Genomic DNA, 24,454 nt, shown 5'->3' with positions numbered 1-24,454 from the left:
TGGAGTGCCGATTTGCAGCCCGAGAAACAAGCACTTACTGGTGGGATTGCATCATTATGTAGGTTTGGGATGATGAGCTGTGGCTGTAAAACTTTTGGACACGCAAGGCCACAGTCCTGGATCTGTGTGCGGAGCTCACCCCAGCTCCAGTGCAGCGACACCAAAATGAGATCTGCAGTGACAGTGAAGAAGCCGGGTGGTGGTTGCTTTGTGGAATCTTGCAACCCCCAATTGCTACTGGTCAGTCAGGAATCCATTTGGAGTGGGGGAAATGTACCACAGGGGTTGCTGTGATGCAAGGGTGTAGGGTCATTTATATCACTCTTGGCAAACAGTATTTATTTAAAAATAAATGGAAGATCATTTCTAGCTCAGCCCACACCATGCTACTTATCTGCATACTGTCATCTTCCAGTAATAAACTTGTAGTATGTTATACAGAGGCATGGCTGATGTGTAGGTTTTTTACAGTCAACTTTAATGTCCAAAATGGGGTATGTATTAATGCAGATTCTCATTGTAATTAAAAATTTTATAAACTTTTGTAATACAAATTTTTGTAAGTACAGTACAACCCAGATATAATATCACCACTGGTTCTGCTGGTGGGCTTTTACATGGCAGAATTGCTCAGTTACACTTCATGAGCTAAACATTTGTATTCTTGCTAATGCTGATCACCAGGCACACCACATTGGGCTTGCTCTGACATTTAACACTAGATATTTCTGATATTATTAGAGCTTGGAAAATGTACTGTTAAAAATTACTTATATAGGCCACCTTACAAACAAAGTAGAAACACTACAACTGCCTCAAAGCTGCTGATCCATTAGTTTCCCCTATGTTTTAGTAACTATTTGTAATTGTTAATTTTGTCAACAATTTCATGGTAAATCTATGCTTTTAGACTTTGAGTTATACATTTGGTCTGAAGGAAACTTGCTAGCAAAATTTCTTGACGTAGGGCTTTAAGTGTGTGTATATATAGTTTTCATTTAGCACTTTAAAAAAATGGTGTGAGTGTGTCTGTGGAGGGAGGAAAGAGAAATGTTTAGGGGAGCAATATATTATTGAACATAATCCCATTTTATTAGTATGTTCTTGTGTTAGTGGCAAGTGTTGCAGAACTTGCATTTCCTGGCTTTTTTCCCTTTCATCGTCTGTCAATAATTTGGCATAAGGTTAATACATCTTTTTAAAGATACTAACTTTGTTTCTGCTCTGGAGTTAACCCAAAATGTTTTCTTGTTGTTGTTTTTTTTTTTTTTTTCATCAACTCTAGCCACAACAAGGACCGATTGTTTAAATTGTTAAGTTTAGGTTTTGTTTAGTTCAGATTAGTGCCATAGAATATCTGCAGAAGTAGTTTTGGGGAACTATAATATTGTAGGGATACAAGTATTGTCAGAAATATTACAGTGCTTATACTGAACTCTTAAGAGGTTTCTCGATACTATAGCAGATCAATAATTTAAGTCTGGAAAAAATGTACTGTATTCTGAGTTTCTCAAATATAGATTGATATAATTTTATATGGCCTTCTAATCAAGATGTATCTATAATTAATTGTATGTCAAAACACAAATATGTCTTTATTTTTTGTAAAATTACATTTGTGTTAGATTCACACCCTGCTGACAAATTATGGTTGCAAAGCAGGGATGATATAAAATCTTGCTGTATCTTCTGTATTTCAGATCATGTCTAGATCCTATTAATGAATTCTGATCAGTTAACACAGCCTGGGTCTGATTCTTATTTCATAGAATCATAGGGTTGGAGGGGACCTCAGGAGGTCATCTAGTCCAACCCCCTGCTCAAAGCAGGACCAATCCCCAATTTTTGCCCCAAATCCCTAAATGGCCCCCTCAAGGATTGAACTCACATGTAAATGTGGGATATAATTCAGCATTACCTTTCTAAAGAGGTTACTAATTTTTAGTGTGGACTAATACTATATTCAAAGGAGAGTAAAAATATTTTGGAAGCAGGAAAAGGAAATATTCTTCCATAGCATTTTGTCCATTCCCATTTGAGAAGCATTGAGACTTCCTATTTTGATTAGAGCTGAACCTAGTGTGCTGATGTGACTAACTCTTTGTAGAGTTTTGCAAAACATGTTTGTGTAGCAGCATCACACATTAATGTGAGCACAGCTCTGGGATGAAATCTGCCATAATTAATTGACTGCGCAAAGGCCCTGAAAAAATTGTGTGGAGATGGTCTCTAACAAATAGAAGAATAAAATTGTTTGAGACTTTCCATAGGGATCCTTTAAAGTGATGGCTGTATATGGAAGTGGTCCTTAGAAATCCATTGTAATGGTTAAATGGTGGTGGTAAACTAGCAGTTGGATCACAAAAACATTGTTACAGTGATCCTAACGCACTGATTCATTAAGGATGGCTCTTTTAAAATATCTAATTAGAATCCCAGGGTTTCCTACCAAAGATTTTTAGCGGTGATTGGGGCATAGAAAGTCATCAAATGGTCTCTGAGCTTCAAAATATGGACATTTAAAATAGCACATTCTGAAACAGTCCATTTCCTTTTGTTTCACAATATTAACCATAGTGTTCAATGTGATTATACAAATAGTCTCTGTCAAAGATAAATGAACTGGAAAATATTAAATACGAATTGTCAGCAAAAGAAACAGATGAATATTAATCTAGAACTAAGCAGTTTTTGTCTGGAAATTTATCTTAGGGAAGACGGTGGCCCCTTAGGCTGTCAAGAGACAGGGAAGGAGGTAAATGGAGGCAGTAATCATCCTTGCTAAGGGCAGTCTGTGTCTTCAGACCCATTGAGAACAAATGAGAGATGGCAGCTATTTTGAGAAGGCCAACTTTACTAAAGGTAGCCTGAGTCAAATCTTTTCAGAATCATACGAGGTGGCAGCCATTTTAAAAGAGGGTGATTCAAGTTTCTTGAAACCACTATTCTTCAGTCTCTGCTGAAGGAGAAATTTTCATTTATGAAGATTAATAGAAAATATTAAACTTAAATTCCTAAAAATTTATTTTAATAAACGATCAGATCTGTTCAACAGTTATCTCATTGCCATTTTTGTGTAAATAATACCTGAGCTGAGATGATTTTGGATGATAAAAGATCTGACCGAGTGCTAAATTTTTATAGCATCCATTTAAAATTAATTGTAACTTGTAAACAATTAACAGATTTACTTGTAAAGTCTCAAAATTCATTAACTACTTAAATACTCAAAGTAGTTATTTTGTGAAAGATGTATTGTATTCTTCCATACAGAAGTGATTTAATTCCTTCTTTTGAAGTGAAAACTCAGCCTCTGCTATGGCGCTGTAGCTGGTGTCACCATCATACCTGTTCTAAGTTCTAAATGGGAATATTTGTAAATAGAAGAGAGGCATAAAATCTGTTTCATTTCTTAGTTTGGAAACTGAATGTTGGCTCAAAAAATATATATTTTAATATCCGTGATAACCTTTGAATTCCACATCTGATCAACTCAAAATCAGGAAATGTTCTAGGCATCAGTGGGCAGAATAGTATTAATTTTGGTGAGATTTGGAAAATTGGAAGGGGGAAATGGACCTATGGAGCCCCTTGCGTCTGGTTAGCAGACCCAGTAGTTCCACCAGCTCTGTAATATCTATAGATCAGAGAATGGGCAGCTATTAATACTTTACAGCATAATTTTGTCTGTCCTCCCAATATAGTTTAAAATGTTGTCATCTGGAATGACTTGTCTCCCAAACAAAAAGAAGAAATAAGAATGGTGAAAGGAAAGGGGGTGTTCACAGAGATCCTGAAATGGGGAAAAGGGTGGGGTAGGGGTTTCAAGAGTCTCTGAAATAGACGGGAATGGGAGAGTGGCACACAGACAGCTTATGGGGAGAAATGGAGTGATTCAGGGAGTCCATGGTGTATGCAAAGAGCTCAGAGGATAGAAGCAACAAAGTGTGTGGCCCTCTAGTATTTCACCTGTAAATAATCTAGGTGTATATCTTTCCATGGGTAGTTTGTTTTGTTAAAAAAAATTTTTTTGGAACACATGTATACATTTTATTCCTGCTTCTTTCTGAGATGAAAGACAAATTTGAATGGAACGTATAATTTTGGTTAAACTCTTTTAATAAATGGTTCTATGAAACATACATCTTACAGTATCTAAGTATGCCATTATGAGAAACTGGAAATTAACCTACAGAGCTCCAACAAAATTTGTCTTAGGAACTGTGTAGTCAGGGAGGAGGTGACAAATAGCCAGTAGCTCCTGCACCTAAATGTTGTCTGAGAGCAGGGATTCTCGCAACAAATTTTTTGGTGGCCTCAAAGTGCGGCGACCAACTCTTGCTGGTGGCCAATATGACAATTTTTCCAAAAAACTTAACTAGCTTTAGGAAAAACAAGTAAATATACACATATACCGGTCCAAATCGTTGTAATTTATTTATGTAAGGTTTTGTTGCAGACTCAATAACAACAACGTACAGTTGTCTCTATTTTTTATTGATTTATTGACTATTCTAAACAGAATAGAAACACAAATAATGTGTTTTGCGTGTTCTTGTCTTTTTTGTTCTTTTTTCTTTTTTGGTTTGTTTTTTAATAGAATTGCTAGTTAGTTAGTCCCCTTCTGTGAAAAGTGATATTTGTATGTTATCACTTTTCACAGCAGCAGACTGGTTAGCTAGCTGGGAGGCAGTGAAAAGTGATATTAACAAACATACAAATACTGTACTTTGCAGACCCAGGGAAGGGACAAATGCTTGCCCCCCCCCCCCCCCCCCCAGTCCCCCAGTCCCCACTCAGGTGGTTGTGGCTGCAAGAAAAACCTCTGGTGGCCATATTTGAGAAACGCTGAAGTCTGTGGAAAGTGCTTTTAAACAAGATTTCCTTTAATGTTAATATTTAGGATATTGTATTGTTTTAAAAAATAGGTCAGTACACTATTTGAGACTTCTTGCTGTATTCCAGTGAAGGTGGTGATTGCTTTAAACAGAACAATACACTTCCAAGTGATATATTAAACATAATCAAGTTAAAATTTCGGATTGAGTTTTTTTTCTTGTCTTGTTTAAAGTATTCAGACTAAATAGCTATTTAGGGAGTCACTGTCTACTTTAAATCTAGTCAATTAAAAATTAAAAGTAGTTTCAGATACTCCACATTCTCCTGAATACCCTTGTCTATGTTAGTGGCTCTATAAATACTACTTTGGAGAACAGTAATGCTGCATAAGGTTATATTTTAAATTAAATTAACTGCAACATAGCTATCTGAAATGGGTTATTTTTAGAAATCTGTTCTAAAAATTGAATACTTTATTTTTTGGGAAGGTGTGTATCAAACATAACTTACTCATAACTGTTTTTCTCTGTTTATTTTTAAGACGAGCAAAAATCAAATTAAAGTAGATCTTGTAGATGAGAATTTTACAGAATTAAGAGGAGAAATAGCAGGACCTCCGGACACACCATATGAAGGCAAGTAATGTTTTTGTGTATGAAATTATTGTGCACTTCAAATTATGTGTCTTGGGTTGCTTTGTTTAGAAAGTTTAATTTACAAAATAAAAAGGAATAAAGAGCTCTGTATTTTGAAATGAGCCATTAATTTATGTGGTTTTAAATTAAATATTTAGATTTAAACTTTGGAAAATATATCCGCTACATTTACATATAATCACATGAAAAAGTATTTAGTCTGTAGCATAACAGACTTTACCATGCAACTTGCAAGGACTAAGTTGCAGTCTGGGCTGTGCAACAAAATTGTAAGAGGTATAGTAAGAAGGATGTTTAGTTCCCTGATGCAAGATATAGTTATCATGCTTGGTGGGGATGTGTAAGTTTGTAACTGTCTCTGGGATCTGGAAGCAAATGTGTACTCTGGAGAAACCTAGAGTGCAGAATAGAGTAATTGTCCAACATGGGTTATGAAGAGCTGTTGTAGAGAATGTGGGGTTTTTTTAATGTTTTTTATATTTTTTTCAACTTGTAAGGAGAGGCACCTCTCCATTAAAGGAAATTTGGAGGTCTACCTGTTTCCGTATATTCCTCTATTTAATTTTCCATTGGGGGAGCCTCAGTACTAGACTGGGTGTTTACAATTATCCTGAAAACCATATGGCCTATTTTCTAGTTTCTCTGTGGTATGAATCACAACCAAGAATATAGTTTATCATACCAGAAAAACAAAGAGATTTTGTTCCAGGTATAACTGACAGTGCATTTCACCTAGCAATCCCAAATTGCTCAATTATCTTTACATTTGTAACATTACGTGTGTGTATAATACTGGTGGAGCTGGCAGTGACTCCTAAAGTTAGGTGTCAAGTATCAGGGGATAGCCATGTTAGTCTGTATCCACAAAAACATGCATCTGAAGAAGTGGCTTTTACCCACGAAAGCTTATGCCCAAATAAATCTGTTAGTCTTTAAGGTGCCACCGGACTCCTTGTTGTTTTTCTTAAAGTTAGGGTTGCTTGACATTTGCCAAAAGACCCCGTTTTCAGTAGCTTTGCTGAACTTTAACTGTATGTGCCAAAATTTTCTATGCCGATTGTCTGTCTCAGGCTAAACTCTGGAAAAGTTTCAGCAAAAGCAGTTCAGCTGTTTTCAAAAAAGCAAGGTTATGGGAAAGTAAGCCCTTTTGCCAATGTTGAAAACTTGTTACAAATCTTCATTGAGAAGTTCTGGTACCTCCAAGATTTGGAGCAGGGACTTGAAATTTGATAGGGGTGTCATTCTGGAGTCAGACATATGCTTTTTATCATCCCTGTGAAAATCTTCCCAAATTTATTGAATTTATAAGTCTCTGAAAATTGCTGTTCATGCATGCTCAGCAGAGGTTTGTTAAAGGCTAGCAGCAAAAATCTGAGAATATTCTATCTCCAAATATGCTTTAACCCAATATTTAGGAGGTCTTTCCCTGTGCTTGCTTCTCCTTTCCCTGTGCTGCTTTGGCACCAGACGGTAACTGGTAAGTCCCAACATTCCTCTGCTCCCAAGCAAATAGCTGTGAAGCCCACTGGTGAAATGTCTCATCCCCCCTGCAGTGGTTGGTCCACAGAGGATAATAGCCTGTTTTTGCTACCAGTTACGCTGTTAGCTGAAGCTGTGCTATGGATCTAAAGGTTCTAGGGCTGTCAGTGACTCACATGGAGGTCAATATAATTTCACTTAATGGAATTTTTTTTTCAAAAACTTAAGGTTTTTGTTATATTAAAATAATGTTAAGTTGCAAAGTCAAGTACTCAAAATTTAGGAAATGGCAGAATTAAGTTTGCTTGTACAGCCACATAATTTATCCTCCTTGTGTGTATGCATTGTGATAGTGTTTAATAACATGATAATATACTTTTTTTCCCCTAAAGGATCCTACCATATCAGTATACAGAATGGATAGTGCTCAGGAAATTCATCAGGGTTGTTTTGTGACTGAGGCTGTGGCCTGTAGGCCCCATTTGTTCTAGAATTCAGAAGTTTTGTAGCCACTGAGGTAAAAGACTGCAGGAAGAGAAAGAAAGGATATCTCCTAGTTAAAACAGCTGAATACCAACCTGGAGAATTGGATTCTTTGCCACAGAGTTCCTATATGATGCTGGGCAAGCCACTTAAACCAAACTTTTCACGGTTGGCTACTAGTTGTGTGTCCATTACTTTCTGGATGCCCAAATTGATACTTTGGGCCTGATTTGTAGAAGGGCAAAGCACTTGCAGCTGAAACCAAAGTCAGCAGTATCTGTGCTTTGACTGTATAAACATGTAAAAATGCTGAGTACTCTGAAAAATAGGGCTGTTGGTGTCTGAAACTGGGCATCCAAAATTACAGGTCTCATATGATGATTTTGGGCTTAATCTCTGTGTCTCAGTTCTCAGTCTGTAAAATGGTGATAATGCTCCCCTATCTCAACTGGGTATTGGGAAGACAAACTTATTAGTGCTTGTGAAACATATGGATACCAGGATGAGAGCACTATAGAAACACCAGGAGGAAGTCAGTAATTCTGTATTTAGTGCAAGGTTTGGATGATGTGAGGTGTATAAGGCATGGACACATTGATGAGTTTAAAAAATATTGAATAGCTATTTGTTCAGTGAACACCATCTTTTTCTGATCACTGAATGAGGCAGGAATTCTGTCAGTGGAAAAAAATAGCACGATCATGTAGTTGGATTGTATTACAGTGTGTATTTATAAAGCGGTCAAATTAAGATTACATGAGCAACCTTAATTCTGCCATTTCCTAACTTTTGAATGCTTGAGTTTTCAACCTGAATGTTCTTTTAACATAGTTTTATGCATTTATTAAGATTATGTATATAGACATATAGATCTATAGATAAATATAGACAAAACAGTAACACTGCACAACTGTTCAGGGTAAACAATGAAGAATATCCAGTTGTAGTTGCAGGGGAATATCAGGGTTAACCTTAAGAAGAAGTCCTCTATGACCTTTTTTTTCTTTCTTTAAAATAACCACAAATGGTAAGGACCTTGGTTTTATGTTTCTGAAAATGGTAAATTCCTACAGAAAAGTGATCCAAAGGAAGCTACCATCTAATGAATTGCGAACACACTTCCTTCATCATCTTCCTTTTCTTTAAATGTTTCCCACCCAAATATTGACCAGTTTCAACTGTACTTAGCTAAATTAGCTTAGCTTAACTTATGTTTAAAATATCACAGCCTGAATTGGTGCAGCTTCCGGTCACTTTATAAAAAAGTAGATAGCAAGAGTTCTGGAAATCCAGATTAATGGCTGGTGTTCTGCTTTGCAGTAGATGACACTCTCTAAAAAAGTTCTAAAGTGGTAGTCTAAAGGCAGGTGTGTTAATGTTTTTTGGTTTTTTTTGTAAACCTCTTTAATGACAGACTGGTGAACCACAATAATAGTAATTTCATTTCTTAGTGTATATCGGGTAGTGAGTACAGTAAATATAGTAACATTAGACTTGAGGTTTGGTCTGGGCTTTAAGTGTAGGACTTCCTAATATCTGTGTAATAGAAAAAGCAAGGCTTTTGAACATTGCTTTAAGAACTTACCAAGCGGTTTCAGCAGAAATATTGAGGTACGTACAGAAGTTACATTTGTATTACAATCCATTGCATTCTAAGACAGATGTAACAATAATAATTAGTGAGCAAATAAAGTTAATCTTTATCTAGATAAATGTATATAAAAGTTAATTTAGTTTATAAGCTCTTTGGAGCAGGACCTGTAATTTATTTTTGTCTGTAAATGCCATACATGTCCATGGTGATTTATAAATAGTATTAGTTTATTGTCCCCTACTGACTTAGGTATGGGGGTTATAAAATTCCGGTGGATCCTTTATTTGTATGGCAGGCTAGAAGATGTTACCCAAAATTGTGATAGCTCCTGTCCTTGAAGGGAATGAAATCGTGTCATTAAATTTCATTTGCAAAGTCTGCTTTAATATCTGTATATTGATTTGAGATCCAGACAAAATGGTATGAGCAGCAAAAATCTTAAGAGCATTTTTGGATGTTGAAATCCAGCAGCAGGCTTCTTAGCAGTCCTACAGAGGGAACTTTTCGCTCTCTTCTCAGATTGCTTTGCTTGAAAATTGGCCCCTATTTTTTTTGTCTTGCCTTTGTCTGCCTACTCCCTACATTTTGCATTCACGTTGTGAGACACAAACCAAACTTATGGTGCTGGAATCGTTGGCCAACTTTGCCTCACAGCCTGTGGTCAACATAAAGGAACAACAGGTACAGAGATGCAAGAGTAATTTGGCAAGCATTTCCGCCCTCCCCCCTGACTTATTTTAGTATTTTAGCCAATGTGACTTTGGTTTGTACTTCATCTTATTGCTCTTTATATAGTGTCACCTGTTGCCTTTTCCAGTCTGCCTTATAAACATAGCGTACATGCTATTTTGAGTTCGAACTCACCTGTTTCTGAAACTTTTTTTTTTAAATTCACAAAAAATAAAGAAAAATATGCCTTAAGTTCAATTTAAACCTCTGCAGGCTTGACTGCTAAGCCTATTCCTTAGATCCTCTCTTCCCACTTCTACTCCCTTATAGTCAGGTGGGATAATGACTCAGCAGAACCCTTTTAAATCTTTATCAGCAAGATCTACATCCACTAACAGATTGGGGTGTTTCAGACAAACTTCCATCCAGCACCATTGTGCTAAGTGCTTTACAAAAACATAAAACCTTTGTCCTTTCTCCAAAGAGTTATTAGTCAAGACAGACCATGCACACTTTCTTATTCCTGTTTTCAGTTTTTAAATACTTTGTTTCCTTGCCATAACCTAATTTGCCATCTCCATTACTTTTGCTCTTTAGTTTGTAACAATGTTACTTTTTGTGTGCTAGTTTGTAAGCCCTTCCCCAGTGTTTACATATTTCACACCCTTTCCCATTTTCAACATTTGTCTTACTTTCTGTATTAGTTTTTAAAAATAAATGTACTAATTATGCCAGTAAAGTGTTAGGAATAGTGTGGTACCATCTCTGTTCTGTGGAGGAAGGCATTGCTGAGTTATGCCTAAAATCCTGACTGTGTTGTCTTCTGTTTTTGTTTGAATTATAGCTGGTGACTTAAATATAGATTTTTTTTTTTTTAAATTGGATTCAGATGGGTGAAAAAAAATCAGTTGAAATCTTAGGCCTCTTCTGTTGGTGTGAGTAACAAATATAAACATAAATTCCTTAATGATGACAATACTAGAAATATGGGCTTTTATTCCAATTTTTCTATTACATATAAAGTAACTCCAGTTAGTGAACATATATGTTCGCTTCAGAGCGTTTCTATAGTTGGAAAGGCACTTTGCAGAAAGTGCCAAAAAATATGACAGTAACTTCTTTGAGAATGGAGAATATATTACACTGAATAATGTAAGAAACAGGCAGACAGACTCTGTAATTTCTCCTTATTAGTAATGTAGTTTTTCCCACAAAGTGTGAAAAGCAGACCCCTGTCCCTATATAGAAACAAGTCTCTGCTTGTGTAGATAATTTGCAGGACCGGGGCCTGAACTCTCATTGGGAAGGAGTTATAGCTAGAATATATAAAATCTTACAAAGTAAACTGGTAAGGATAAATGGGAGGAAAAGCTTTTGACTTCCAAATAGAAGAACCAGAATGGAATGAGAGAATAATGTATACAAGGAACAGTGCTGTGGCCTGCAACTTGATGGAAACTCAATATAAATAGTTATATAGATTCTGTTAATCTCTTGCAGTGCTATGATCCATGAAATTACTGCCAGGCAAGCAGTGCAGGAGAAATTGCAAATAAAAAGAGAATGTAGATAGGTTGGTATTGCCTGAAAATACAGAAATATTGGTAGAGGATTATAAATGTTGCTAACAATATCTTTGGAATAAGAAATGCTTTACTCCCCCAAAGGAGGTATTATTAGGAATAGGTAGTATAATACTGAAATAATAAATGCTTGTAGAAATGTTTCTAGCAAGAAACCGTATTATAGCAAGGGTTTGGATGTCTAAGGCCTGGTCTACACTACAAAGATAGGTCAACATAAGCTGCCTCGTGTTGACCTAGTTATGCATGTGTCTATACTGAAATGTGTTTCCCACTGATATAAGTGCCCCATTATGCCAACATACTAACACCACCTCCCCAAGCAGTGTACAACCATAGTCGACGTATGGAGGTCAATATAATGCGAGTGTCAACCATAACAGTTATTTTCAGCAACTGTTTCTCAATAAGTGACACTGACCTCTAGTCACAATTGTGAGCTCCACTGCTCAGGTGTCTCATAGATCGGTAGTCCCCTCCTTTAAAAAATCTGCAGATTTTTGAAATGCCTTTTCCTGAATGCCCAGCTGAGCTACCACACCTAACAGCAATCCATTGTTGCGTGCAAAAGTCCAGCTGATTATGTGGCTACGTAATTCAAATGTGCTCCTGCCTGGAGTAGACAGGAGAAATTGGATCTCCTGGGCCTGTGGAAGAAGAGGCTGTGCAACTTTTAACCAGCTGTTAAGACATCGACAAGCAGATTGCTTGTGGGATGCAGGAGAAGGCATACAACAGGAACCAGCAGCGGTGCACAGGAAAACCAAGGAACTGCAGCAGGCATACCAGAAGGCCAAGGAGGCCAACAATCGATTGGGTGCAGAGCCACAGACATGATGCTTTTAAAAATAGTTGCATGTCATACTTGGCAGAGACCCCACACACCTCCATGGATACCTCTGAGGAGCCTGAGTTACAGGCCCTGCCATGATCTGCAAGGAGAAGGAAGTGGACAAGGAAGAGGAGGAGAAATATGGGGGACAGGCTGCTGGGGGATCCGGCTGTGCAGCGAGCCAGGACTTGTGTTGGACTCTACCACAGTCCCTCCAATTGAGCATGGGCAAGCTTGATGCAGGGGAAGGAACCTCAGGTAAGTATGTAAATAAATTTTCCATTACAGGGATGGTGCGACTCAAATTAGTGGGACATAAATTTTGAGCTTTCATTAATTTATTTGCACTAGAACAGGCAGTGCTACAACCGAGAGAGAGAGTTGCTATCTGCTTTTCATTTCCCTGTAGAGTTTGGGAGCCATGTGGAGCAAAGCAAATGCAGACCCTTGACCTCCAAGTTCAATAGTCTCGGGCTCGACTGCCATTGCAGTCAATGGAGAGCTACAGCATAGTGCCTTCCTACATGTCCCCTCAGCATTCCTCAGGGCCAGCAAGCCTACCCCTACCATTCCACACTGAGGGAAAGCTTGGACAACCATAGCTTCACATACACTGACCTGCGAGAGCCACAGCTGATTTATGTGTAGCTACAGTTGACATCAGTGTTTCTGCCTTTGGTTAATTTATTAAGGTTCTTAATTTTTTAAAGTTACAATGTATTTCATTTTAAATTCTTCATGAAAATAGTCAGTAAAACTATTTTGTTTTGAAAGTAATTCATCTTTGTTAGTTTACAAAACATGCAAATAGTGGTCTTGTACACTCACTACCCATCGTATCACTTCCAAACAGTACTGCAAATGTAAATGTACAGCAACCCCCCACCCCCAATAGTAATAGGTGCACTGTCATTAAGGCTACAATTTAGTCATAGGTATTTTTAGTAAAAGTCATTGACTGGTCATGGGCAATAAACAAAAATTCACGGCCTGTGGTTTGTCCATGACTTATACTATAAATACCCCTGACTAAATTTTGAGGGATGGCCTAGGGGGTAGGCCGCTGCTCAGGGTGGGGTGGGGGGGAAGCAGCTGCTCCAGGACTGCTGCCAGGGGCCACTGAGCAGTGGCTGCTCCGGCCACCCCTGAGGCTGCCTGTGGAGGGGCAGGACTGGGACCACTGCTGGTGGCCACCCCTGGGACTGCTGCTCAGGCAGTCCCTGGGGCCAGCCACACTGGCTGCTGCTTGGGCGGTCCCCGGGGCCAGATGCCCAAGTGGTTTCTGTGGCCGGGTGCCTGAGCAGTGGCTGATCTGGCTGTCCCTGGGGCCACCTGAGCAGCTGGCCCTGGGGTCAGCCACACTAGTTGCTGCAGAGGTCACGGAAAGTTACGGAATCTGTGACCTTCGTGATAGACACAGAGCCTTAACTGTCCTTGATATATGTACAGATGTGCAGTAAGCCCCACACTATTCCTAACAGGCCCACAAACTGCCTCCCCAGGTTGAACACAGTATCACAGTACATTGTCACTTGCTGTTAAAGTGCTCGTTCAAGCCTTCCCTAAGCTTAATAGCTACTAGTTGAGCTCATCTATAGCCCTTGGGTCTGACTGTTCAAACTCCGCAGACAGTTGCTCCACATCTTCCCTCCACCCCTACTGCATGTTTTCCCCCTTTCCTACAAATATTATGTAGGACACAAGACAGAGTTATTACCAGTGGGGTATTTTTCTCACTGAGTCCGATCTGGTGAGTAAACCATGTCAGTGCCCTTTCACTCTACCAATAGCACATTCAGCTGTCATTCTGCACCTGCTGAGCATGAGTGGAATCTTTCCTTGCTGCTGTTGATGTGACCGATGTATGGCTTCATGAACCAGGGGAGCAACGGGTAGTCTGGATACCCCAGCTCACTGTTGGCATTTCAACGTTGTCACGGACAATCCAGCAGTCAGGAAAGTAGGTCCTTGCTTGTAGCTTTCTGAATAGTATATGTTCTTAAAGATGTGAGCGGCATGCACCTTCTCTGACCAGCTAATACTGATGTCAGTGAAGCGTCCCCTGTGGTCCCCCAACACTTGCACAACTCTGAAAAAGTAGGCCTTTTTGTTGATGTACTGTCTGGCAAGGTGGTCTGGAGTCAAAATGGGAATGTCCGTGTGACCTATTGCTCCACTGCAGTTTGGGAACCCCAGAGCTGCAACTCCATACACTATGTCTTGCACGTTGCCAACAGTCACAGTCCTGTGTAGCAGGAGACAATTAATGGCCCTACACATTTCCATGACAACAGTCTCCACTATGGCTTTTCCAACTCCAAAATGACTTCCCACTGACTGGTAGCAATCTGGCACGCCAGGTTTCCGAAGTGTGATCACCACTCGCTTCTCCACTGTCAGTGCAGCTCTATTTGGTGTCCCTGCGCTTGATGTCTGGGACAGTTTGGCACACAGATCCAGCCACTGCTCATCATCCACAGTCTGTGTTATGATGTGACCCCCAAGTCACTATTTGTTTCTTGGGGACCAGAAGGGGCACGTCACCATCTGCAGCTTCTCCATGAATGCCAACAACCTTGAATTGGTTCTCGCTATGTCCCACAGCAAACTGACCGCCTGGAAATCGTCACGTTCTCCATGGGTTCTTCTTGTGGCTCCACAAATACTGCAGGATAGTGCATCCTGTGGTTGCCATGCTTGTGATAATAGTGCAGAGCTGTGTAGGTTCCTATGCTACTGTCAGAGATGGCAGACAGCGACAAGTCCTGCATCAGTTCATGAAAATTTGAAATTAGGCACAAAAACTATGGCGCAGAGATATTATGGGATGGAGAACATTGACTTACGGGAAGTTGAGCCATTGTTCCAGTCACTGCTGCGAGATTCGTTCCTGCCCCACCAGGCATTGCCACAACTACCCAAAAGTCAGTGTGCTGAACAGTGCAGGTTGCACACTGGGATACCTACCCATGGTGCACTGCATTGTATTGACACAAGCATTTCCTGTGAGTATGTGCTGCGTCGATGCGAGGTGATAAGTCTGCAAGCGCACAAGCGATATTCTAACTGTGGCAGCTGTATGTTGATGTAATTTGTCTCCTTGTAGTGTAGACATGGTCTTTGACTCCCCTTATTATATGTCCCAATCATGCAAACACATGTTATTAGCCCCGTTAAGTGCATTGGGATTACTCATGCATACGTATGTGCAGAATCGGAGCCATAGTAAGTGGTCAAGTAGTATTTAGCACTTGGTGAATTGAAGTGTTGGGAGTTATTCTTTTCAAAGCATACTGAAGAACTTGAAAGCAATGAGGACTCCTTTCTTAAGTTACACAGCAGAACATCCTCAAGCTCTACATAATTTAAATTTTAAATTGAACTAATTTTGATGTAGTATTTTGAAGAGAGAACTTGAGGGTGTTAAGTGTCAGAGTGAAATGGATAATTCTTTAGTGTGTGTTTCAGACTAATACTGGGCATCGTTACATGGGATACAATTTATTTTTATTTTAGTATCTGCTTTCTTAGGTAATCTAATTTTTTAAATTGAAGGTCTGTTTGACTAATGTGAAACAGAGGTGTTCTGACAAGGAAAAAATGGAAATTGAAGATTAATAACAAATTGAATATCTTGAAAATAGGTATTTGGTTTGTATAAAATGTGGGAATATGGCTTTAATAAGCTGAATTTATGTATGTGCATCAATATGTGTATGTGTATTTAAAAGTTGGAAGATATTTCTCACTAAATTAGCTTTTTTTGGATATGATTAAATTACTTGACAGCATCCATGTAAGGGTAATCACATTGGAATTACATTTGTTTCACTTTTTTTTGAGATCATAGTACGTTAACACTCTTGAAATCAGTATAATCTTTCACTTGTGTTTGGTTTTTGCAGGAGGGAGATATCAACTAGAGATAAAAATTCCGGAAACATATCCCTTCAATCCTCCTAAGGTAAACATTTTTGTGGATGTCTTTCTTAATGTCATGTCATCTGTTGTATTTCTGTGTAGTGGACTTCCTCTTCAGTATTTCTTTATTTTTTCAGAGTCCTTGTTTTCTATTTTCTAACGCTTTCTGGATAGAGGCAGAAGTGGAGCAAACATGCAGCTCCTTCATCACTTCCTGTCAAGAGTCTCTGATAAACGAGCTTGAAGATTGCTCTTATTTGATTTGGAGAGGATTGTTCATATTCAAAACAAAGGGTTGAATCTTGTTTTTTAAGAAAAGCTATATTAGGCCCATATCATGTGCTCCTAGTAAAGAAGTAACACGTTGCTTGAGCTCCATATGTTGTATTTGGGTTGAACATTCCAGGTCAATAGTAATAACTTAAACTATAGATGGCTGTTTTGGTTCTGTTGTGACTTGAGTGATCATCACATGCAGGGCACTCTTACTACAGCTATTACAGTGGAATGGACAGGAATCACTTCACTTGCATTCTGTTGCCATTTGGGAAAATGATGATCATCAGACTTAGGTTTCGAGCTGTTTGCAAGGGAGGAATACTCCCCCACACACACACCAAAAAAAAAAAAAAAGGAAAGGAAAGAATAACAGAAGCCATCCTGACAATAGTTAGGAGATTCTCAGGTGAAAGATGGAAGTACAAATACCAACACATTGAGAGTGCACTCCTGTCTTCCAGCTGCCAGAGGGTATGTGTGCTTCAAATTTATTGGACACCAAGTAGGTGGAAGAGGATTCAAAGCCCCCAAACAGGGCCCTTAGTACCTTATAACAATGGTAGCTCTTTTCCTTTTATATGTTGGGGCTTTGAGTCTAGCATTCTCACCATGTTGTTGCCGTTGAACTGTAACGGAGTGGGCTGTTCCTGCAGCCCCTCGTGGCCTGGGGAAGCTGTGTGGCACCATGGCTCAGTTTCCCCTTTTAAATCTGCAACTGACTGCACTCTCCCCTTGAAGTAGGGCTGATCATCGTGCCCACATTCTCCATCATATGAAACATTAGCTTCTTCACCACCTACACCAGATTAGTCTTTAATAGTAGTCCAAATGACCACAAACTTAAAAAGGGAAAACAAAACTTTCTACCCAGCTATGATGCATATGGCTTACCACCTAGAGACTTCATTCCTCAGGAACTGCTGCAAGGTGATTGTCTGTATCTGCAGCCGCCGCCCACCCCACAGCGGAGCCACTTGCTAGCTTTTATAATCATTTACTCCTTCCCAGCTGGTTTGATAATTGACCAGGGCTGGCTTACCCTAAGCCTCTGGTCCTTAAAGGCACAGGCTACCATCTTATATTCATCTTGCTGGCAGGTTGTCTTGGTAGAACTCTAAAGTTTTTTCAGCCTTGAGAAGAAATGTCTCAAGGTTCATCCTTGTAGGACAGACTGTAATAGTGTGACCACTTCTCAGTGGACTGAACATATTATGGATCCATCTCCCTTTCAAATCATACTGCAATTGTTGATTGCCTGACATCCGCCTGGAAATTACACTCATTCCTTGCATGGGGAGAATTACTTGTATGACATGGGGAATATAGTATGTGTGTGTGTGAGAGAGAGAGAGAGAAAGAGAGAGGACACATACAATTCGTTCTCTCCCATGCAAATTTTCTTGCACTCTCCAATTCTGTCTCCTCTCCCTTTACATACACTCAATTCATTGTCCCCATTTAAATTTCCTGGATCCCTCCTGCCCAGACCTACTGTCTAGGCCCTGATTTCTTCCTCCCTCCTTATCTTTACAAACCTTAAAAACCCTGCTTCTTGGTGCTTTCTGCAGGTCTCATGCTTCTGCCAGCTCCTTCTCCCAACTCTGTACTCCTGTGTTCTAGCCAGGTCCCTGGAACCAGTGTCTCCTGACCCAGCCATCTGATTCCTTAAAACCCGCCCCCTCCCCAAACCTAGCTCCTTGTTTGGCTCCCTTTCTCAGTCCCTAAAGCACCTCTTTGGACTGGATCCTGGATCACTTCACTCTGGCCTGTATATGGAGGGTTTGATGACTTTCTTGGGTGGGTGGCTTCTAGCTCTGGTAGTGTGGATTTTTGGGTCTGGAGTGAGACTGGATGGAGGAGGAAGGGTCTTTTTATAAAATGGAAACTTCCACTGTTGGTAGCTCCTTCCTTCCACATGTGTTTTGGCTGGAGTTGAAACAAGGAGTGGATGCAGCAGCCCCAGGAGTTTGTGGACCACAGCGTAGTAACTGCTGCTTTGGGGCTTGTTAGCCTCTTTCTTCAACATCTGTAGAAGAGCTGCTTGGATCTCTCAGTGCACAGGTGCTCAGCCTTGTTGTTAATCCTAGGAATGTGGTTTTGTAGTTCCTTATTAGTTAAATATGTGCTCATAGTCCTTTTCTGCGGAGTTTGAAGGCAGGCTGGTCTGAGTGGGGCTCCGTGTATAGTCTACAGTTGCTAGTGCGTAGTCCTTTATGCTAGTGTTCACAACTCTCTCTCCTCTGAAGCTTCGATATCCAGAATGTACTTTGTCAGCCATTAATTTCTCATAGTAAATGAAGAATAATATTTAGCACTTACATGGGTCTTTATATCTTCAAAGTGATTTACAGACACAAGCTGTTAATAAATGGCTCCATTCTCAAACTCTTCCAGATTTTCTGTTCTCTGAAGGCAGAGCTAATATGTTCTTGTCTAAAGTTTATACACTGACACACTGAGAATAGTGTAGAGAAGGCCTTAAAGCAGAGTTGCTTTGTGTGGTTGAGGAGAGAGTGAGCTCTTTGTATCCAAATGAAGTTGGGGAAAAGCCTCAGTGTAAAATTGGAAAGAGGGCCTTGTGTCCTAGCCCTGGGATCCTGTTCTCTGGACGGAACAAGATTCCTGACAAAAGATTCTCTTCAGAAATTTACTATTGTGAAGCCTGGTGGCATATGCTATTTCATGTATATCTTGTGTTCTCCTGTGTCCCAGGGCTATCTTAAATTAGTACTTTTTCTTTCCAAGATTAATTCAAATAACTTACTGTATGTGGTAGTTCCAACTTTTTAAAAGGTATTTTGAATGTCTTGTCTTTTGTAGACTATTTAATAGCTATATTAAAAAAAAAATCTTATCTTATATTCTAGGTGCGGTTTATCACCAAAATATGGCATCCTAACATTAGCTCGGTCACTGGGGCCATTTGTTTGGATATCCTGAAAGATCAATGGTAAGATTCTCCATACAGTTCACAGATTTGAACACTAACACTAAAGTGCAGATCTAACTTGGAGAACAGGCAAAAGCACATACTGTAGAAACTACAGATGTCAAATGAAGAGCAGTATGGCTCCAGAGTTTCAAGCATATTCTTAAAGCTTATAAATACTTTCATATAGTATTTTGAGTTGCAGATAGTATCCTTATGAAGTAGGGTTTTTTGGAAAGTATTGAACGCACACAGTCCAAAAAAGAGAAACGAGGAGAAAAGCTCAGGTATTTTAAGGTACATAGGTAGAAGATGAATGTCTAATTTCATGCATAAATACTTGCTATTTTGTGGTGTTCATAATCCCTTTATGCACAAGTTCCCCACCAACCCCTCAGTAACAAATATTACAGATTCTTCACTGTGGGGTTCTCTTCTTGCTCTACCTGCCTCACCTGATGGCCAGCTTAGGTGCAAGCAGCACAGCAAATTAAAATACGTACCTTCATTCTGCTACTTTGCTAGCACTTGGCTTAGAGCAGGGAAAGGTACTATAGGGTGGATGGCGATATTTGGAGTGGAAACTTTAGGTTAGCAGCAGTAGGGTATGAAGTGGAAACATCAGAAATTGAAAAGTAGTGGGAAGCAATAAGAAAGCAGGAAGCAAAAGAAATGGACAGAAAAGAGAGAAAAGCATGGGGCAATATTGTGTATTGCATTAACACTGTTGATTATCCACTAGCCAATGCTTACTTGTAAGGCATTTGGAGAAATGTAAAAGTGGAATAGGACACTTGCCCTTTACTTCCCGGTCCACTCCTGACATTTTATTCATCGGTATACTTCTGAAAAAGTTCTAATTGCCAAAGCATGTGGAATGTATCTGCGAGTAATCCATGGTATAACTACTGAACTCTTCTAGGTTTTTTAAAAAGGTGCGTTTGTTACATTTTAACTTCTAAATTATTTTTGACTATCTTCTATTCAAGTTAATGTTCAGTATTATACCTTGTACATATTAATTTATGAATAGCACATGTAACCCACTGGTCAGTGTATATTATGCATCCCCCCCACCCCCTTCTCTGATTCACAGATAATGAGTTTGTCAAGGTCATGTTTTCAGTCCCCACTTACATTATGGCTGCCATCTTGGCCAGGGATCAAACCGCGGACCTCCATAGTGGAAAGCTTGAACTAAAGAGCCTGGCTCTGTAGTTGGGGGATGTAATATTCTCATCCTTCGTGGATCAGGTGCAGAAAGAGAAACACATGAAGTGGGTTATCGTAACATTGAACAAGTTGTGGGGCAGTGTACTATGGTATCATTTAGTGTTTTACAGCTGTATTTTGATCTGCTGACATTAACAGACTTTTGTATTATTTGGGACCATTTTTTCCCACTTTTTCGGTCTCAAAGTTGATTCCTATTTCTGACAGAAAGTGATCTTTCACCCTGTACATAAGAACTTAAGAGCTGCCATACTGGGTCAGACCATGGCCCATCTTCCCCAATATCCTATCTCCGACTGTAGCCTATACTGGAGATTCTGGGGGAATGTTCAGAACAGGGCAATTATGAAGTGATCCACCCGTCTTTCTCTCCTGGCTTCTGGTAGTCAGAGGTTTAGGGTTGCCCAGAGCATGGGGTTTTGTCCCTGACTATTGTGGCTAATAGCCTTTGATGGACCTATCCTCCATAAACTTATCCCGTTCTTTTTTTAACCCAGTTATACTTTTGGCCATCACAATATCCCATGGCAATGAGTCCAACTGTTTAGGGGTGCGCTGTGTGAAAAAGTACTTCCTTCTGTTGGTATTAAACCTGCTGCCTATTAATTTCACCAGATGACTCCTGGTGTCTAAGAGAGTATAAATACCACTTCTTTTATTTATTTTTTTTCTACACCATTCATAGTTTATAGATTTGTATCATATTTGTTTCAGTCATAAACTGAAGAGCCCTAACCTTTTTTAGTCTCTCCTCATGTGGAAGGCATTTCATACATCATTTTTGTTGCCCTTTTCTGAACCTTTCCTAATTCCACTATATCCTTTTTGACATGGTGCAACCAGAACTGGATATGATATTCAGGGTCTGGGTGCACCATGGATCTATATAGTGGCATTATGATATTTTGTCCTATTTTCTATCCCTTTCCTAATAGTTCTTAAGATACTGTTAGCCTTTTTGACTGCTGGTGCGCATTGAGTGGAAGTTTTCAGAGGACTATGCATAGTAACACTAAGATCTCTTTCTTGGTGTTAAAAACGAATTACTAATTACAATAATTTCAGTAGCCTTCTGGGGAAAGGAGATTATCAAAGATTTTTGAAAGTCCAGATAGATTGTCTTCTGGTTCTCCTTTATCCACTATTTTGCTGACATGCTCAAAATATCAAGGCCAGTATTTTAAAAAATAGGCATCCTAAATGTTAGTCTGTGTCTGTGTTTAAGCACCTAAATATGTCACAATTTCGCAAAAGTGCTGAACAGCCAACAGCTCCCACTGAAAACTGAGATGCAGGAATTTTCTTTAACAGAAGTTGTGCTTATTTTTCCTGTCATGAAATAAATCTAGGAGTTTTGACATTTGTCTTTTGATAGTGCCTCATCTTCGTTTCTTGAAAGGTGTAGGCTTTTATAGGTATCTCCCCATACTTGGTATATGTTCTTCTTAATTAGTGTCTACCTTGGAAAAGGTTTGCCTTTATGGCTAATGCACTGACATTGAACCTAGGTCTCCTGACTCCCAATTTCCAGTTCCGCCACCCACCCTCTGTGACCTAATCAGTGTTGGCAGCTCTTGTAATTTTACAACAAATCTTGCAATGTTTGGTGGTGGGTTTTTTTTCTTGGTCCCAGCTTCGGGAGTCAAATGATTACATGAGAATTTCACCTTTCATTTAAGAGTAAGATAAGTTTCTGTCCCTCATTGCTGCAGATAAAAGCTGAAAAATGTGAAACATAAAGGGTCAGAATTAGAAGGCAGATAAAGAACTAAACATTTATTATTTTTAAAACCTCATGGTTTTTTTTGAGGCCTGACTTGTGATAGTTGAACACTTGACGTTGGCAATACTGGATGTTGGGCAAGTGACTTAATCTCTATGCCTCAGATCCCCATTTGTAAAATATTGGTAATATTTTTTTCTTCTGCTCTTAGTATGATGATTCTGTTTACATTGAAAGTCATTTAGGGCCTGGACAGCCTCTCGCTATATGATTTGTATGGTGCCCATCATAGTAGGGCACCAATTTCTATTGGGGCATGTAGGTGCTACTGTAATTATATTGCTCTTAATAGCTGTCAGTGGTGGTTTGAATTAGAACAGTTGCGGAAGAATCTTCCAGAAAGTCTTTTTATTTTTATTTCTATTTTCCATTACTGCTGTTCAAAGATTTATGTTGTAGTGGCCACATAAGACTGAATGAAGAAAAGGAGTACTTGTGGCACCTTAGAGACTAAAAAAAATTATTTGAGCTCTAGGTGCCACAAGTACTCCTTTTTTTTTTTTTTTTTTTTTTTTTTGCAGATACAGACTATAACACGGCTGCTACTCTGAAATAAGACTGAATGTAGCTTCTTATTGAGTCCACTCATAGTGTTTCAGTCAGAGGCAGTTGCTTGAGGGTGCTGGGAATGCTTTTTTAGTGCTTCTGGCTCCTTGGTGGCTGGAGGGAAAAGATTGGCTTATAGGTTACCTATGTGGTTATAGGTAGGCTCTGTTGGCGGGTGAACTCCACCCAGTCCTTTCTTTTTTTAAACAGCCTGGTGTAAGGTTAAAAAAGAATACAATCCACCTCATGAAAGTGGTTGCTGGACCAGTATGAATAGTGACACTGTTGTGTTTTAAAAAATTGTTTACTGCAGAATTTAACTTTATGGTGACATTTGCTAATTTAACTATACTTAGACTGAGAAATACCACAATACATTTACTTATGTAAGTGGAATGAAAGACTGTATTTTAAAAGGTGACAAACATGAAAAATTCTTGATAAATAACTCAATGTTTTAAATGGATTGCACTCAATATTTACGGTAGAATGGACAGCTACCAGGCTTGAATGTTTTATGCACTTGGTTCTGGGAGTTATAGTTTATAAGTTTTTCTTGTCAGATATTTGAAAAGAATTACAAGATCTGATTTTGAAGCATAACTTTAACTTGGAATGGTCTTACTAAATATTTCTATTGTTGCCATTATAATTAAAACTGGGGTCAAATTCTGACGGACATCTGTGACACTGAGGTCTGTACGAGTTACAACTGTGTATATGAGGGAAGAATTTGGGTCTAAATGACTTGATAGTTTTTTTTTTTTCTTTAGGGGGTGTGAGGGTATAAACTGGGAGTGACAAACTAGCAATATCCTGTAATTGTTGGAACAAATCTTATGGAATTAAGATAAACTTTATTGAATTTACTTAAGCCTTACTGAATTAGGGTTAATACTTTTGGAGTACATTGTATTAAAAATGGAATTGTTTGTATTGTGGGATTGTAGGTACTTTCCTAGGTAGGAAGGCAGATGTTAATGTACATCCTCCATTATCAACCCTTTGAAGTCACCTCCCTGAAAAAGTTTGCATATACTAATTCAGACTGGATTCACCAGGGACCAACAGACAAGGCTATTTATCCAGAAACCCTGGTTTTAAACTGGCTCTTGGCTGTCTTCCTGATCCAGCAAACGCACAGGATGCCTGGTCAAAGGAGGGCCCCAATTCTTAGGGTACAGTTGGAAGAGCTGGGCATACTGAGTTCCCATAAGATTGAGGGCTGGTTCGGAGCTGAGGCTGTAATGAACTTGTGATCACAAAGGAAACTCTGGGTATGAGGTGTTGAAGAAATGCTCCTGCCAGTGCCCATGTTAGAGTTGGGGTAATGTGAGATAAGCTTATTAGCTAGGGTTGCCAGTTTTCTAATCGCACAAAATTGAACATCCTGGCCCTGCCCCTTCTCTGAGGCCCTGCACCCTGCTCACTCCATCCCCCTTCCTCCATCACTTGCTCTCTCCCCCACTCTCACTTGCTCATTTTCACCGGGCAGGGGGTTAGGGTATGGGAGGGGTGAGGGCTCCATCTGGGGGTGCTGGCTCTGGGGTGGGGCCAAAGGGTTTGGAGTGTGAGAGGGGACTCTGGGCTGAGGTAGGGCATTGGAGTGTAGGAGGGGTTTTGGGTTC

General features: G+C 39.4%; 1 protein-coding gene across 2 annotated transcripts in view; it reads left to right on the top strand.

The window, feature by feature from the left end:
• UBE2K (ubiquitin conjugating enzyme E2 K) overlaps positions 1-24,454 on the top strand; it is a 63,536-nt gene that overhangs the window by 20,930 nt on the left and 18,152 nt on the right. Inside the window, exons 2-4 of one of the 2 annotated variants that reach the window (XM_077815735.1) lie at positions 5,381-5,474; positions 16,041-16,099; positions 19,203-19,285. In XM_077815735.1, the coding sequence (XP_077671861.1) occupies positions 5,381-5,474; positions 16,041-16,099; positions 19,203-19,285 (236 nt within the window). The remainder of the gene's footprint in view (positions 1-5,380; positions 5,475-16,040; positions 16,100-19,202; positions 19,286-24,454) is intronic. The other variant, XM_077815734.1, reaches the window with a different exon arrangement.

The sequence above is a fragment of the Eretmochelys imbricata genome, chromosome 4 (genome assembly GCF_965152235.1).
Source record: "Eretmochelys imbricata isolate rEreImb1 chromosome 4, rEreImb1.hap1, whole genome shotgun sequence".
Taxonomy (NCBI): Eukaryota; Metazoa; Chordata; order Testudines; family Cheloniidae; genus Eretmochelys; species Eretmochelys imbricata.
This window is presented reverse-complemented; position numbering and strand designations above follow the sequence as displayed.